At 37.5% G+C, this 16,919-nt stretch overlaps 1 protein-coding gene across 1 annotated transcript in view; it reads right to left on the bottom strand.

Annotated features, from left to right (window-relative positions):
• LOC124951087 (inhibin beta chain) overlaps positions 1-10,335 on the bottom strand; it is a 40,709-nt gene extending 30,374 nt beyond the window's left edge. Inside the window, exon 1 of the mRNA XM_047498877.1 lies at positions 4,758-10,335. Within this exon, the coding sequence (XP_047354833.1) occupies positions 4,758-5,640 (883 nt within the window). The 5' untranslated portion in view covers positions 5,641-10,335. The remainder of the gene's footprint in view (positions 1-4,757) is intronic.
• Positions 10,336-16,919: the final 6,584 nt, after the last annotated feature.

Below are 16,919 nucleotides of genomic sequence, written 5' to 3' on the forward strand. Positions count from 1 at the left end.
CGTAACCGTTGGTGGTCGAGTGTCTCGTCAGGTAACTTTTTAAATACCGTTTATTCACTCTAGCTCGGTGCTTTACCGGCAGAGGTCCTATGATATATCAACGCCAACGTGCTCCTTCTTCGTCTTTACTCACGGTTATTCAATCTTTCTTTTTCATTTTCTTTCTCTCTTTCTCTTTCTCTCTCCATCTCTTTCTCTTTGATAATGAAATTAACTTATCCGTTCTTTCATGCTTTTCTCTCTCTCTTTCTCTTACACTATTGTTTTTTCTCCCCTTTCTCTTTCCTACTCTCTTTTTTCTTGTCTCTTTCTCTTCTCTTTCTGTCTCTCTTTAATCCGTTCGATACCCTGTATAACTCGGAGTCTCTCTAGAAAGAATGCATACATCGCGGTGTTCCTCGTTAATCGAATAACATCAGGCAACGTGAACGTATCAAGCCGTCGATAGATGTTGATCCGGATTATTAAATGTATTATAGTAATGTGATAAGAGACGAATGGACAAGGAAATAAACGATAGCGATCGATAATAAATATGTAATAAGATTTTTCATTAACATTGACGAAACTGAGAATCATTTATAGAATTGATAAGTAATAATTTTATATATATATGTATTTACTTTTCTCCCTTTTGTGATCGAGTGATGTATCTAATCTTTTACCTTCTGTGATCTAGTGATCGTAATAGTGTTTCTTAGAGAGAGAGAAAGAGAGAGAGAGAGAGAGAGAGAAAGAGAGAGAGAGAGAGAGAGAGAGAGAGAGAGAGAGAGAGAGAGAGAAAGAGATAAAATTCTGTAAAATCGTTTAGCATTTTCTTTCTCCGACGAATTATGGCATCATGTAATATCATCAATTAAAACATCGTTATTAATGACACGCATCAGGCCGGTGATGTAATTTGCGTTTCTCTTGCGCGTGCAATTAGAGCACAACATCATTTAAAGGAAAGAGTGATTATAAATGTATTCCTATGACACGCAATTCGCATTTCTATGTTTCTTCACCTGCATTATCTTACTTTTCTCTTAATTCTCTTTCATCTCTCTCTTTCTCTCTCTCTCTCTCTCTCTCTCTCTCTCTCTCTCTCTCTTTTCTTGTCTCATTAATGACAAGAAGACATATTCAACGATCGATAAAAAAAATTTTAATGACCTTACGAGATGTTATCTCTATGTAAAACCAGATGTATTAGCTTTTAACGATTAATTTTATTACGTTTTATTGTAAAAAGTCAAATATATTGCGAAGTATTAAATGAACGGAATATACCGATACAGTTCGAATTATTAGTAATTATTAATTCCACGTTGCGTCAGGATACACATACATTGTAATGAAATTTATTAATCATCGTTATTAGATCCGTTTGATATTGTTGTTTTACACTTTTAGAACGATTGCTCCAATAATAATAATTAAACAAAAGCATAAGAATATCGCATAAAGACGAATTAAAATTATCAATTACAATATGTTAATGATTCGCGAGATTTGTATTTCATTAAATTTCTTTCTTGATTCTCGACAAAAAGAAAGAGAAAGAGAAATAGAGAGAGATAGAGGGATATATAAGGAGAGAGAAATAGAGAGAGATAGTAAAAATGTTTGAAAATGTGAAAATCCTCAATCGTTCCACATAGGTTGTTCGAGTTAAGGATATAAAAGAGGTTTATCGGTGTTACGTAGAAATGTTTGATTTAAATCGCGTGTCACGATAGGTGAAATATAATAAAAGCTCCGAGAGAAGGACGATTCTTACCAACGCGATTTATGGATACGGAATAAGAGAAAAATCAATAATCGACGCGACGGCTCTCCGTATACGTATATGTATATCTAGATGCGAGCCAGCTGAACGATTTGCTAATGCCGTTGAAGGGTCTGTCGCCATCGAGTGAATTGGAACTTTCATTTTTCGAAGGACGAAAACTTTTACGATAAGAAACGATCACAATCGACCGAGACCAATTGTCCTTTCTTTCCTATCCACCCGAAAATTTAGCTCAGAATACATCTCGCATTTTTTCTCTCTCGTTTTTCTTTCTTCCTCCAGTCACAATTTATATTAGGGAAAGAAGATAAAGATAAAGATAAAGAAGGAGAGAGAGAGAGAAGAAAGAAAAACAAGATAGAATATATTATTGTATTACTCTTCCTTCTATCTTCATACATGAAGAAGAGTGGTTCGAAGCAATCGAAAAGGAAGAAATTAATTTTATGAGAAATTTAAGAAGAGTCTTGAAACCGTCCATTGTTATTGAGATCGACATTTTTCTTTGCTCTATTATTACCGAGGGGTAGACTTAAAAAAATTATCTCTAAAGGAAAATCGTATTTCTCTCTTTCTCTCCCTCTTCTTCTCTCTTTCCCTCTTCTTCTTTCTTTCTCTCTCTCTTCTTCTTTCTCTCTCTCTTCTTCTTTCTCTTTCTCTCTCTTTTTTCTCTCTCTCTCTCTCTCTTCTTCTTTCTTTCTCTCTCTTTTTCTTTCTCTCTCTCTTTTCTTTTTCTCTCTTTCTCTTTTCTTTTTTCTCTCTCTCTTCTTTTCTCTCTCTCTCTCTCTCTCTCTCTCTCTCTCTCTCTCTCTCTTTTTCTCTTTGAACAAAGCACAAAAGCGAAGAGGAGGAGTAGCTTTGAAGTTTCGTAATTAAAGGACAAAAGCGATGGTGGGAATACATTATCAGGAGTCGCCGTTGGCCCAATATCGCCACGTACCACTATCATAGGCGTAACAAAGAGGAAATAAACTATTGGACGATCGAATGTCAATATTATCGAGCTGGTCGGCGTTCTGAAGGAGGAGGAAGAGAAGGACGAGAAGGAAGAAGAGGAAGAATAGAAGAAAGAGGAAAAGGAGAACACAGAGCGTGTAATAAATGAATAACAATGTAAAATCTTAATGATTGTTGAGCGAAATACTCCCTCGAATCATGTTTCCTTTATTCCTATCATCCAACGTGACATTTCGAGCGGTGTTTGAACCATGTCGGACGTAATAGAAAACTCGATGGACGGCTCGCTTTCCCAAGCGAGAGTTCGTAGAATTTTTGTCTTTTCCATGTGTATGTATATATATATATATATATAAAAAAAAAGAAAAAAACGCGGTTATATGGAACGAAAAGTTTTTTCCCGGGCACCTCCTTTCAGTGTTCCTCTTCCAACCACCTCTGAACCCACGCAACCCTCTACACACCCCCTTCCCCGCCCACGACTAACGGCCGATGCACGTCGATGTTGGTGAAGCGAAGCCGGCTCGTAGTTTCTTTAGTTTCTTCAAAAAGAATGACGTGTTCCGTTGTTCCCCGTGTGTTCTATAGTGAGAGGCCGACATTAACGTTAAAGTAACACACACGTAAACGTATCGGTGATGTACCAAGAGAAGGGGAATCCACGGAGCCAACGACCACAAATTCGTCTCATATTAAATCACGCTTAACTCTTCTTTTCCCTGACACCTGTGAGTTATTTCACGGGAACGCTTTTTATCAAAGTCGCAATTCGATCGGAAGAAAATATCAAAGTGTTTGATGTAAGTAGAATTCGTTATACATGTCGAATTAATTATAGAATAATAAATCATTCAAAATAAGAAATAATAAAATTCTATCGTTATAAATTATGTAACATATGTAATTAAACGAATATACGCATTATATTATCGTAAAAATATATCGAAGTAAGAAAATTAATTTAATGATTTGATTTGATAAAAGAGAGCAAAATGATTATAAACCTTCTAAAATTGCCTTTTGGATTTTCTGCGGATGGCGATAAAGAGGTGATATAAAATGAAGACATGGAAGTGTTTGGATTTGAGAAGGAGGTACGAAAAAAGAAAAAAAAAGGTGAAACGCGAGTGGTTGATTAATTTGAGCGCCTAACGCTCAACTCGGCGCCGGCGCGAGAAGACAACACCAGGCCGTAGTGGCCCGCACCGTCCCAGCACTATTGGCACAAGTAACATTAACGTCTCTACCTTGGGGTTCTATTACCCTTATTGTTATACTTAGAGTTAGCGAACTATAGACTGCTGCCGCGACATCGACAACCGCGGGCCACGTGGCTCCAAGCGTGTGGCCACGCATGTATTCGAACAACTCCGACAGTCACTACTTGCCTCTCCAAATAGAGAGGTGTCGACGTTTAATCTGATTCCGATTATTATCGAATATCTTTTATTTTCTTCCTTCGAACGATCTCTTTGATTTCAAGTAGAAATAATATTCAAACTTTTTAAATTAATCGTATCTTTGGACAACTCAGAGAAAAAAAGAGAAAGAGGAATAGAGAGATAGATAGAGAGGCAAAGAGAGAGAGAGAGAGAGAGAGAGAGAAAGAGAGAGCGAACTTTTCTATCAGATCAAAAGCAATATAATATCAATAAGTAAGAAAATTCAACGCTACTCGAAATTGTTCGAGAACAAGTACGTAGCTATTAATATTATATATTCATTTATCGAGAAATGGAAAAGAGTTAGCTTTCATCATTGATCCTTTTTCTGTTAATTAATGAAAAGTAAAAAATGTAAAATCAAGCGGCAGTAAAGTACCATCTTCACCTGTTAGATAATCATACCCATGTAATGTAATTCAAGTATTTCATAGAAATTCTAATGATTAGTTATTATATCTTTTCAAAGATTTTTCAAGTCGTTATCCGACTATAGTTTGAAATCTTATAATTTACGTTAGAGTGGATTAACATTGAAAGAGAAAAATTGTTGCTAATGAGAAAAAGATAGATGATATACGTACCGGGTTCGGCAAAAGTAATAATCTCCGATGTTCTTGCGTAAAAATCATCCATCTCCTCCTGAGGTTCGTGCCCCGGTCTAGTATCGTAATCACCGTATCCCTGATAGGGCGTGGTGGTCCTTGAATTACCATCCGTTGTCGTCTCCTCGTTTTGCTGATCAAGATTCTTGTACGAGTATTCGTCGCCACCATAAAGAAATTCACCTGAATATTCAGCCCCGTGATCGTTCCGCGTCCTCTCTGGATACTGCGGCGATGCTTGAGCTTCAGCTCGGTATAGAGTCTCCAAAGCGAGATGTCTCGGGACAGCAGCCAAGGTTCTGTTCACGTCAGGCCGTGTTCTTAAGCCCAATTTCGTTAATATCTGATGTTTAATGGCTTCCAATCTGAGGTCATCAGGACTCGGCGCAGTTCCATGCTTGCTTCCACCTCGATGGATTTCATGAAGATGCTGATGTTGCTGCTGCTGATGAGGACAGCCGGGACATGTCTGATGATGATTCTGTCTCGGTTGGACGGGTGGTAAAGTCAGGTAACAGAGAAACAGTCCAATAAGAAGCAAATTGGAAGGTATCAGGAGTCCGCCTCCATATCTGGAGAACAGTTTAGGCGATCGCACGTGTAGGCGTCGTGTACTTTCGTCTCTTCTTTCGGTATATTCGAAAACTCGACTCGATCGTTCGCAAATGTCGGCGTTGTCACCTTTGTCTCGTTGACGAGGCTGGCAACGTGATTGTTGTTGCTGCTGCTGCCGATGTTGGTGTTCTTGTTGATACCGTTGTCGTTGATGGTGCCATTGCCGGCAATATTGGCTCTCCTCTCCGAACTTGGCGATTCGACCTTCGTTCGAGGTGAGTCCCACTCCGTACGGCACCTGGTGCATTTCGGCGGCGAGTCACCTCCTCCTCCCCCACCACCTCCTCCACTTTCCTCTCTTTTCCTCTCCTTCTCGAACGGCCGATCCAAGGAGCACCCTATCTCCTTCCTTCTTTTTTCTCTCCGAGGCAAAAATTCTATGACTACGAACTGTCTCGCTTTCCCTACTATCGTTACTATCGATGCTACTGATTCTCTTTCTCTCCGTCTTAGCAGTCTTCTTTTCCTCGCTGTTACGAAAAAGAAGGACGAAGACCGTAAGGAGAAAGGATCCAAAAAGGTGCCTATCCGCGGTGAGAGCTTTCCTTGGGTTAGACAGCTGCAAGGCGAGGCTGCGATGACGACGGCGACGACGACAAAAACACGGGCGCAACGATAATGCGACGATAGTGTGTAACGACGGTGACGACGACGACGATGACGATGACGACGACGAGAAGAAGGCATCCTCGCCTAAACCCCCCATTACCAACGATCCGGTGCCGGTGCTTTGGGATCGATCTGACCGTCACGTTGGACCGCCGTAATCGGGTACACCCTGCTCGTTTTCTCGGCCATTCGCGCTCCCTTCGAATACACGCAAGGCACACGTACGATCAAGCTTCGCGATCCCACCTCTTTACGATTCGCCGACTCTCCGTCAACCTGCTGAATATCGATCTTGATCTTTTTCAATTTTCTTATTCTATTTTCTTTTTCTTAAAGAATCGGAATAATCTTACTCTTTCAAGTCAAGGACACTTGTCGTTCTTCGCATATCGTTTTTTTGACTGATCCTGATTGATTCTGTCTGTTTCTTTCTCTCTCCCTCTCTCTCCTCCCCCTTTCTCTCTCTCTCTCTCTCTCTCTCTCTCTCTATCTCTCTGTATTTCTCTCTTTATTTACGATTAAATTTCTCTCTTTATTTACGATAAAAGTCTTACGTTCTAAGGTCTCCGTGACTTTCTTGGACACTTTCTATGTGTACCTAATGCTTCACTACGACTAAACCCTTTGGAGGAGTGCACCATTTAAAAGTTTGGCGCGGCCCAACAAGCAAGAATATCCGACGACATCGGCCGACTCAAGATCTCTCGTCTAAAGAAGGCGTCGCGACGATCTATCGCGCCTCTCTGTAGTTCTTATCCCTCGCGATAGCACGTCGTCCTCGTCGTCGTCGTCGTCGTCGTCGTCGTTGTCGTTATTATCCGTCGTAGCGCGTCCCTTTGGAAAATTTTCGATAAGTTAACAAGGAGCTCTAATATGCTCTCGAACGATAAATCCAATCGCATCGCCTTTTTCCTTTATATGAAAATTAAGGAAAAAGAAACGTTCGCTCTTGATGTTACTGCTGTTGTTTTTCTTTTCTCTGCTGGTATTAGCGTTGGTATTGCCGTTTCGTCGAGAATGGCTTTCGAAAAATTTCGAAAATCCGTATAAACATTCGAGTGACTCCAGTCGTCCTGAAATATTTTCTAAAGATCCTTGATCCTTCCCGATTTTCGTCGCTTACGACCTTTCCCGACTTCGGTCCACTTGATTTCGCGAGGACACGGATAGACTAGCATCGACGAAGGAGGACGAAACGCCGCAGGATCTCCGTAACGAGCGAAGCACGCTTGTCGGAGGCGCGCCGGACACTGAGGGGCATCCACCACCACTACCAACACACACAAGAACACCACTACCGTTCTACGATCAGCGCTACTAACAGTAGTGGCAGCAGCACCGGCACCGGCATCACCACCGCCACCACTATCACCACCCACCAACGAGACACTATCTACCCATCCACCCACCTACCCACGACGATATAGCTACTCTACGACGCTCAGCTAAACTCTTCATAAACTCTTTATATAGGTGTTTTCCCATATAACGCGATGGTATACCGTTCAAGATGCGCTAATACATTTAAACCTTCACTCATCTATATGCCATGGAGTTTCTGCGAACATGGAAATATAGTTGTGTAACATAACCATCGGATGGTGATCTGTTCAGATCTTGAGATAGATAGATAGATAGATAAATAGAAATAGATAAAACCAAAGCCTTTTTCTTCTTTCCACCGGCACCACCTCCGCTATATAACGACCAACAGCAGAAATCCTGCCGCCGACATCGGCGCCACCCCGGCATGAAAAGGGGAGGGCGAGAGAAGATCCGTTCAACTAGCAAACACGTGCTTCACGCGTGGTACTCTGATTCCGACTAATCATTATTCTCCTCTTCGTCCTCTACGTTCTTTTTTCGAACTCCTCCAATTGAACAAAAAGTAAATTTTCAAGAAATTAAGATTCAAAGAAAAGATCTTATCTTTTCGCCGAACCTTTTCATTTCCTTTCGTAATGGAAACGTTTCGACGTCGTCGCTGATGTTCTCGGCGTCGGTTTTCAGGATGGTGGTTAACGTGTAAAACGAGCGTAGAACGTAGAAGGAGATAAAAAGAATAGGAAGAAGAAAGAAAGAGAAGCGAGTTAGCTGTAAGCATATTGATCAGGAGACAGTAGTTGGCCGCATGCCACGTGGTGATGCTGAGGCGCCGGTCTCTCCTCCTATTATGAGCCAAGACTCCTATCTTCGTCTTTTCCTTTCCCTAGGACTTTCTTATTCCTTCCGTAATAGTACTTTCCAGAGGATTCAGTCTCCTCTCTCTCTCTCTCTCTCTCTCTCTCTCCATCTCTCTCTCTCTCTTCCTCTCCTTGTCATTCTCTTATTTCTATTTTATTAATCTATCCTTTCTCTTTTTTTCCAACCTTTCCTGTGTTTCTTTACGAGAGAGTGAGAAAGAGAAAGAGAGAGAGAGAGAGAGAGAGAGAGAGAGAGAGAGAAAGAGAAAAAGAGAGAGAGAGAGAGAAGTAACGTAATATATAGTACGCAAAAATGCGTTTCTTCATGATACATAGACCTATATCAACGTATATAATCCTTTTCTATCTCTCTCATGTATTCTCATTCTGGATAATTTTGCATCTTTTGCTTGCATTGATTCGATTCAACTGAACCTGCGTGCTCGAAAGCGTTTAAATTGAGACGTCAAGTTAACAAGCTCACCCCGCGTCGCCGAGGTGCAAAAGACTCCTTTCTTTCCTTCTCTTTCTCCTTTCTTTCTCTCTCATCTTATATGTTCACCATAGGCAGCGGCAACCTTGAAGGCAAAAGGTACGAAAAAAAAGCAAAGAAGACCACGTTAAAAGCGGTCGACTTCAGAAAGAAAGGGAACCGCCTTCTTGGGTGGCTACCGGTTCCTTCCTCAATCCTTTACCGCTACGTTGCATTTCACTTATCTTTCTTCTTCTTTCTTTACTTTTTTTTCCTTCTTTTTTTTCTTTCAATTTCGCCTTTTCCCTCGAGAGATCACGTCGATACTTTAGAAACCTTCTCATTGGATCATGTTCATTCTAATAGGACAATTCCGATCATAATAACGATACCTCGTCTTATGTTCAAACGGATTTCCTTTATATTTGCAATCGGTAAAAAGATTACTTTCGCAAAACGTCAATCTGAGATTATTCCATTACCTTTTGAACAAAAGTTATCTTTTTAGCAAGAAAAACAGTTGGAATTTTTATCATAGCAAGATAGCCTAACGTCAATTGATTTTTTAGCGAAACTTCTCCTTCTTTTACGACAGTCACTCTCTCTGTTTTACCCTCAATCGACAAGCTCGGTACTTTCTTACTTGGGACGATTAATATTAAGAATTAACATGGTCGCTGTTGTCGTTATTTGTCGGTTAATTTTATATAATTTTGTTGTTTTTTTTTTTTCTTGAGATCATTTTATCATACTAACGTTAAAAACGAATTTCGCTAATTCGAAATCGACTTGGGAAGATTTTTTGTCTTTAGAATACTGTCAATCCAATTCTTAAAAAAAGATAGACATTTAGAGGTCAGTTCCTAAGCAATAAATTGTTATTTTGTCAGTGGTCACGGTTGAATTCGAGTAGGTATCGGCTTTAGTAGCGTGACTTTTTTAGAACGTTAAAGATGTGACGAAGATAAACGAAAAAGAAAGAGATAAAATACGAAAAATAATGAATAAAGAAAGAACGGAGAATGTGACGCACGACACGCATCTACCCATGCAAATTAGATTGATCTATCATTGTCTTGTCTGGCTGTCGTCTCGACCGTTGATTACCAACGAGGCGAATATCATCTTCCTAGAATTCTAGGGTATCACTGGTTTCATTTGCTCTCTTGCCATTTATTCTTGTATTTCACAGACGATCAGGCATATTTAGCAATTAAGAAAAATCACGAAAGACTTTGGCAATCCATAATTTTCGTCATTATTTTTTCCATACGATTACGAAAAGGTTAGAACCGAAAAGATTAGGTAAAGAGTTCCTGAAAGAGCTCTTTAAGATTTGAAAATAAAAAACTGGTTGTTCCAACGAGGAAACCTTCAATTACTTATAAAAAGGAACAATCAAATTGTTATATCGTCACGTATTTATTGAGAAAACGAAATCTGGAGAAACCAGGAGAGAAAATGAGATTAGGAGAGTCCAAGACCCCACAAAGTTTGACGACATCCGACTGGAAATGGAATAGACGTGATAACGGAGGAGAGAATTAAGGAAGAAAAAGAGAAAAGAAAAAAGAAAAGAAGAAAAGAAAGAAAGAGAGAAAGAGAGAAAGAAAGAAAGAAAGAAAGAAAGAAAGAAAGATGGAACGAGTTAGCTTCGCCTTCGCGGTAGGTTTGATTGAATGCGGATGTGCGTGCAGCCAGTGGTGCCGTTGGTCGACAGCCACGAATCGGGGGAAAATTATAGGTAGTCCTCTTTCGTACGTCGGGTAGTTCGATGTTATCTACCTTCTTCTTCCGGGAATTTCGCAGTATAAATAGGAACGTCGGTGGTCGTCGGGAGCAAGTAAGTACTCGCGAACACTTGCGACTACTTGCGACTTACTCGCACGTTCGCTTGCACTTCGGCACGTTAAACCGAATATTCGGCAACCGACCTTCGTATAGCTCTTCAACGAATATATATATATATATATATATATATATATATATATATATATATATATATATATATATATATATATATATATATGTATATATATCGAACGTAAGCATTTTGTCACGAAATGCTGACGTGATAGTGTGACCATCCCCAATCTCAGAACGCAACGATGTCCGATGTTTTTTCTTTCCACGAGACACCATCCTATTATATAGTGTTTCGTATTATTTTTCAAGATAATTGGACAAAAAATGAACCTTTTTCTCGTTGTATCCGATTTTCTCATCGATAAAAATTCCGAAACTCGGAGGAAGTTAGGAAGAAACGAATTTATAAATCTAGATAAGATCTTTGTTAGATCGATTGGTATATATATTTGATCAGGATTTCAATGTCATCAAACATCATCGCAGACTGTCCATCCATTGAGTGATACCGGCTCACCAGGACAATGGGGCGGTCTAGGCGTTCGATAAATCGTGACATATCCGTGAGATAACACCATCCCTTTTCACGTTGTTCCCCTCAGCCCTTTAATCTCGGTATAACACGGTCGAAAGAGGACAAAGGAGGTGAAGGAAGAGGCGAAGAAGAGGAGGTGGTGTCACAGAGAAGGAGGAGGAGAGGAGTTGGCTTGGCTACTTTATACTCGAAGGCTACCTGTCTGCTTGAAAGGGGAGGTATTACGGGGTTACTAAAGTATTGTATGGCCTCCCCAAGCCCCATAAGGATAGCCCTCAGGCACGCACCCCTATTATCGTATGCGTATGCAGTTTTTTCGCTGGTGCGTGCGCGGGGGCGCAGCCCTTATATGTGCAGTGAAGGTGAAGGGGGCATCGGGTAACACGGGCAGGCAGCCACCCAAACGACCGAAACCTGAATGCTCAGCCGGGAAGCGACTTCTTGCCGTGCTAAAGGTGTGCTCGATGCTTACCTCTTCTCCTTCTCATTCTTATTCTTATTCTTCTTCTTCTTCATCTTCTTCCTCTTTTTCCTCTTATTTCTCATCCTTACTTGCCATCCAACGTACCTGAACTATCGTAATCGATAGGAGCCAACGTACGAAAACAGGTGATATCGATGTCAACTAGTCGGAGTATTTAGAATATTATTGTTTTCTATTAGTTATATTTTCTTTCACTTTTGAAATACTTCAACGATGATATGACTTTGAGATAGGTAGATAGGTAATTGCATTTCTCAGTACTAAAGATAGCTTTAAAGCTATTCAAATCAATAGTCGAACATTTTAAATTGAAAAGCTGGGAGTGTCCAAATTTCATCTTTTTTACACACTCTTTTCTACGTTAGTCAGATAACAATGTTTCAAGAAAGAGGAATATCTTTTCGTATCGTAAACAAGTCAACCCTCTCTGCTTTTTAGTGGCTGTTTTTCTTCTTCATCTTTCTTTCTTCTTTCTTTGGCTCCTTAGAGCTCGTGAAACGTCGATATTCCCCCACGTTATGAATACCGATACTTCATCATCGTACGGCTCCTCGAACGAGAGGGTCTCTCTTCAGCAACTAGAGTATTATACCGATTGTCACATTGCTTTCTTTGCGAACTAAAAGAGTCATAGTACTGATAAGCATGCGCGCGCGTATATAAAGAGAAAAAAGAGAGAAAGAGAGAAAATGAAAGAGCATGCATCAACCTACGCAACATAGTCTCGCACGATACTAGAAGGTTTATATAGATATATTTATATGCATTTGTATAATAATGTAAAAACAAATTAGATCTCATTGGTATAATAGTAAAGAAATGTTACCTATATTGTAGAATCTCTCTCTTTCTATTCTTAATTAATTTCGTAATTCTATTTTATCAAAATCACTTTCAATATTAACACCACTCCTTTTTTTCGTCAAAAAATCAGAAGAAAAATCAATTTAAAGGTTTTAAACGTTACGATTAATAAAAGAATATTTTTTAACGACTTCCCTTAAAATATATATTTTAATTTATTGAGATAAATACTTTGCATATTTTCATATGTAAATGAAATTAATTGTATTATTTTTCAATTTTCAAAGTGAGGAAATAAGAAAAAAGTCTTCGTTTTTCGAATTGAATTTTCAGTTTTCGTTATTGGGAAAGAGAAGGGGTCGAAGGAGATTCGATCAGGTTTCATTAGATTCGATTAGGTTCGATTTAATTCGACAACCGGATCGAGCTTCCGGTGGTGACGACCGAAAAAGTGACGCGTGCGTCCTATCTTCTTTTCTCCTACACCTACCACTTTTCTTCCTCTTTCTAATCTATCGTTCACCTCTGGCTGTTCACTCGTAAAATGCAAATCCAAGTAACGGGTGTGCTTGGCCGCTTTAAGCCTACTCGTAATTGAATGGCTCGTAAAACACAACTGCGGACTACCACCGACGTTATCCATGATAATTATGTCAAAGCCCATGACTTCGAGAAATAATATTACCACTTAACTCTCGAAAGTATCCTTCTTAATGGTCACGCTAAGAGAGACCTTTTGTCTCTCTCTTTCTTTTCTTTCTATATTCTTCTCTCCTATATTCTCAACCCTTTCTCGATACGATCTCGAGAACGCGCAATGACTTTCACAATCTGTAGCCTTTTTCCAAGACGATCGACAATTTTTTAGAATAATAAGTAGGTACTGCGAATCGATCAATGATCGATCAATATTTCTTTATAAATATGATTTGTTGTTGTTCAAAAGTATTAATGTTTATAAGTTTAATCAAAAAAAATAAAAAAAATAAATAAAAATAAAACTAACTTTAAAAGTTAATTTTCTAACAATTAACAGTACGGATTTGCATTTTCTTTTCATTATTTATAAACAAAAAATAAATTTCATCTTCGATTTTTTTTTGTGTTTTAACAAAAAACTTTTCTATCATTCCTTATCATTTGTGTCAAATCAGATACAATTGACACGAATGATAAAGCAACATTATGACGTTTGAACGGTAACAAATTTAACAATTTATTTATTAAATATTTATATGCGTTATGGTGTTCTTGAAATCGGCAAAACTTTTTTATAGGCAGTTCTAAAATGATCACTTTTACTGAGCGTTCAGTCGCATTGTCTTTCGGAGTGCATGTTTATTAAGGCACAGTCTCGTCGACGAGTACGTGCCGTTCACATTAGATTGAACTTCTGGCCGCTGTCATCGAGAATTCATTGCCATCGACGAGAAGCAAAACTTCGTTTCGGATTACTTAACGTTCCGTCCTTGTATAGGAAATTGACCCTCGATCTGTTCAGTCGGTTCTAAGCATTAGAGCAAACGCGAAAATGTAATTTCGTTTTTTATATTGCCTACGTTAAAATTGTTATATATCTTTTTTTTATAATCCTATGATATTTAGATACTTTCTTAAAAATGAGCAAAAAACAAACTATTTAAGCTTTTAAAATAACAATCTACAATGATTTCAATTATTACGAAATTTGCTGATATGTTCGAACGATAACGTATTTAATTTTCTTTTTTTCACCAAAAGAAAGTATATGAGGCAAGGTCAACCTTATGAATTCATGTTTTAGCAAAAGGAGATCAGTAACCCGTGCAAGGACGAGCTATTCGTAAGACCGCCGAAGAGGAACAATGAGACCGAGAATTGGAACGTCTGGCGAAACAGTTGACTGCCGTAAAGTCAACTGGTTGATTCGTACGGCCCATGCATCTACGATCGCATTATGAGCGAGTAGACTTTCGTCGTGCAGTTCGCAAAGATTCGTGACTTCTTCTAGCGCGCGCAAACTCTCGATGACCGTTCAACTAATCATGAGGTCATCGTTCTCATACGAAACAAGTAGATATATTGTATGTAATTATATTAAATGCGAATTTTTAAATGTACAGGAGCAACCAAAAGTTTATAAACCATTTGACAATTTTATTAATATTATTAATATCCCAAATATATACGATTACTTTTAATTTTAAATTTAAAATATTAAGTTAATAGTAAAATAGATATGTTAGTAATATAAATAATTAATATTCGCAGAATGATCTAAATTTATAAAATATACTTCTATAATAAGTAGATATATATCTATAAATTGTATAAATTAAATATATTATTGCTATATTTGTGCAACATTTGCTATGCAACTCTGTATATAGGAAAGATTATTTTTACAACAGTTCAGATAAGGACAAACTTTAAACGAATTTAATTATCTATTTCTAAATATAATATACGTATATTTATTGATATACTATACTATATATTTTTCTTTCTGTCGTAGCAAAACATCGTATCGAGTTTAAAGAAAAAATCCAAGTACCGATTCAATTCGAAGAAGTTTATGCATATACATTTGTACGTGATATCACAGAAATGAGTTTGATATACCATGATGTTAAATCCCTATCGATGATTTATTTATCAATAAGCCAAAACCATTACCGTCCAATCAAACTCTAATAACAATAATGATAACCTTATCGTTTTGATATTTATTTTCGTTATCGTCTATTTGTGACTAGAGTTCTTAATCTTTCAATCTTTTAAACTATTCTAATCCATAACGGAAGAAAAGAAAAAGAGGGGGACGATTGGTGAATTGAAAGAGAAGGATCACTCTGTCTCGAGTTTCTGTTCGAAAAGCGAATTGCGTCTTGTCGATACCGAAGTGATCGTTCTCATCAAATGATTTATCACGAATTTATTGTTGCAATATCTTGTCAATGCTCTGAGTAAGGAACAAAAAAAATAAATGAACTATAGAGTAACATAGTTTTATCGTTGATCAATGGAATTACATGGAAATGAAATGTGTTAATCATATTTCGAAACATTGTTTTCAATAGTCGATAACAAAAAAACTTTGTTATAACAGAGAATTGATTATGAATAATTTGTTTAATAATTATTATTGACTATTAATTTGTGATTATTGATTAATTCGACGCGCGTTAAGAAAAATAACACGTTTCATTTTTCTTATAAAAATTAGTATTTTTGACTTTGCAATCATAAAAAGCAATACTTTTCGATTTTTTCTGGAAAGTAGCATATTTTCATTTATAGCAAACGAAGAATAGATGCTCAAGAATAAATTTTTGATTATGAAAACTAATAATAATAACAAGTTTCAATAGTTTGTCACAAGAAAAAGCACGTTTCGATTTTGTTCGCTAAAAGTAGCATGTTTTACTTCTGAAATGTGCTAGTCTCTTCATAAGACAAATAAATTGAATGCAATAAACTGAACGTAACAAATTGAATATAATGTAGACAAATTAAACGTGCTACTTTTCACAGCAGTGTTCAAAATATACATACTATTGTTAAACAAAATTGTAAAGTGCTTCTTTTCTTGATAAATTGATATGTGCTCAGTTTTCGTAAACAAATGAAACGTACTACTTTTTATCACTATGCAGATCGGACTATTCTTGATTATTAAAGATTATTAGTAAAATCTTCCTTATACTCGACATTCAGAAAGAAAGCAAAATAGATTTAACGCGATATACGAAAATGTTTACGTTCATCGAGCTCGTTATTGTCGGCACGATAAACAAAAAGAAATAACGCAGCTCAGTATTCTTTTAAATGCGCATTTACATGCTTTTTAATAGAGACATGAAGGTGTACTTGTGTAAACAAAGATACGCGTGTATACATAAATAAATACATATTAATATATGTATACGTATATATAAATCCAACGCGTACATATCTTTCTCAGAGTGGTAGCTTGCTTGTAATCGGGTGCTGCACTCTGATTAATGACTCGTTTAAATGAAGCCGTATATTGTAGATAAATTGACAAATGCGCGAGGCACATGCGAGGGGCTATAGTTCTTGGTCAAACATGCCAGACAAACAAGTACTCATGCATTCCACACATGTAACGGGTGGTTCGATAAAAAGGTGATGCTTCGTTGATCCAGGTGCGATCGTAGTTTTACCTAACGGTCTTGATTGTATATTTGTCATGTTCTTTAAATCTTCCATTCTTTGGAATATCACAGATTAGAAATATTATTAATACTTTTTTCTGGATTTCCCCAATCGATATATTTTAACATTTTATCTATTATTATTAATAATTTCTTTTTCGTGGAATTGATTAGATTGTGCAAGAATATAAATAAAAAATGATACATGAAATTATCCAAGATTATTCGATAAGGTAATTATACTTACCTTTAGACCTGTCAAACTGGTAATTAAATTTGCCAATCGTAGAAACGAATAGATCTATAGATCACTGCTTTAAAAGTTGTTTCTAGCTGGTTCCAAATTTGAGATAAGTTCAAAGTATGCTGGTAAGTGATTGGTTACGTAAGTTCATTATTGCTTATAGTACTATATG

Source organism: Vespa velutina, chromosome 8 (assembly GCF_912470025.1).
Source record: "Vespa velutina chromosome 8, iVesVel2.1, whole genome shotgun sequence".
Lineage (NCBI taxonomy): Eukaryota > Metazoa > Arthropoda > Insecta > Hymenoptera > Vespidae > Vespa > Vespa velutina.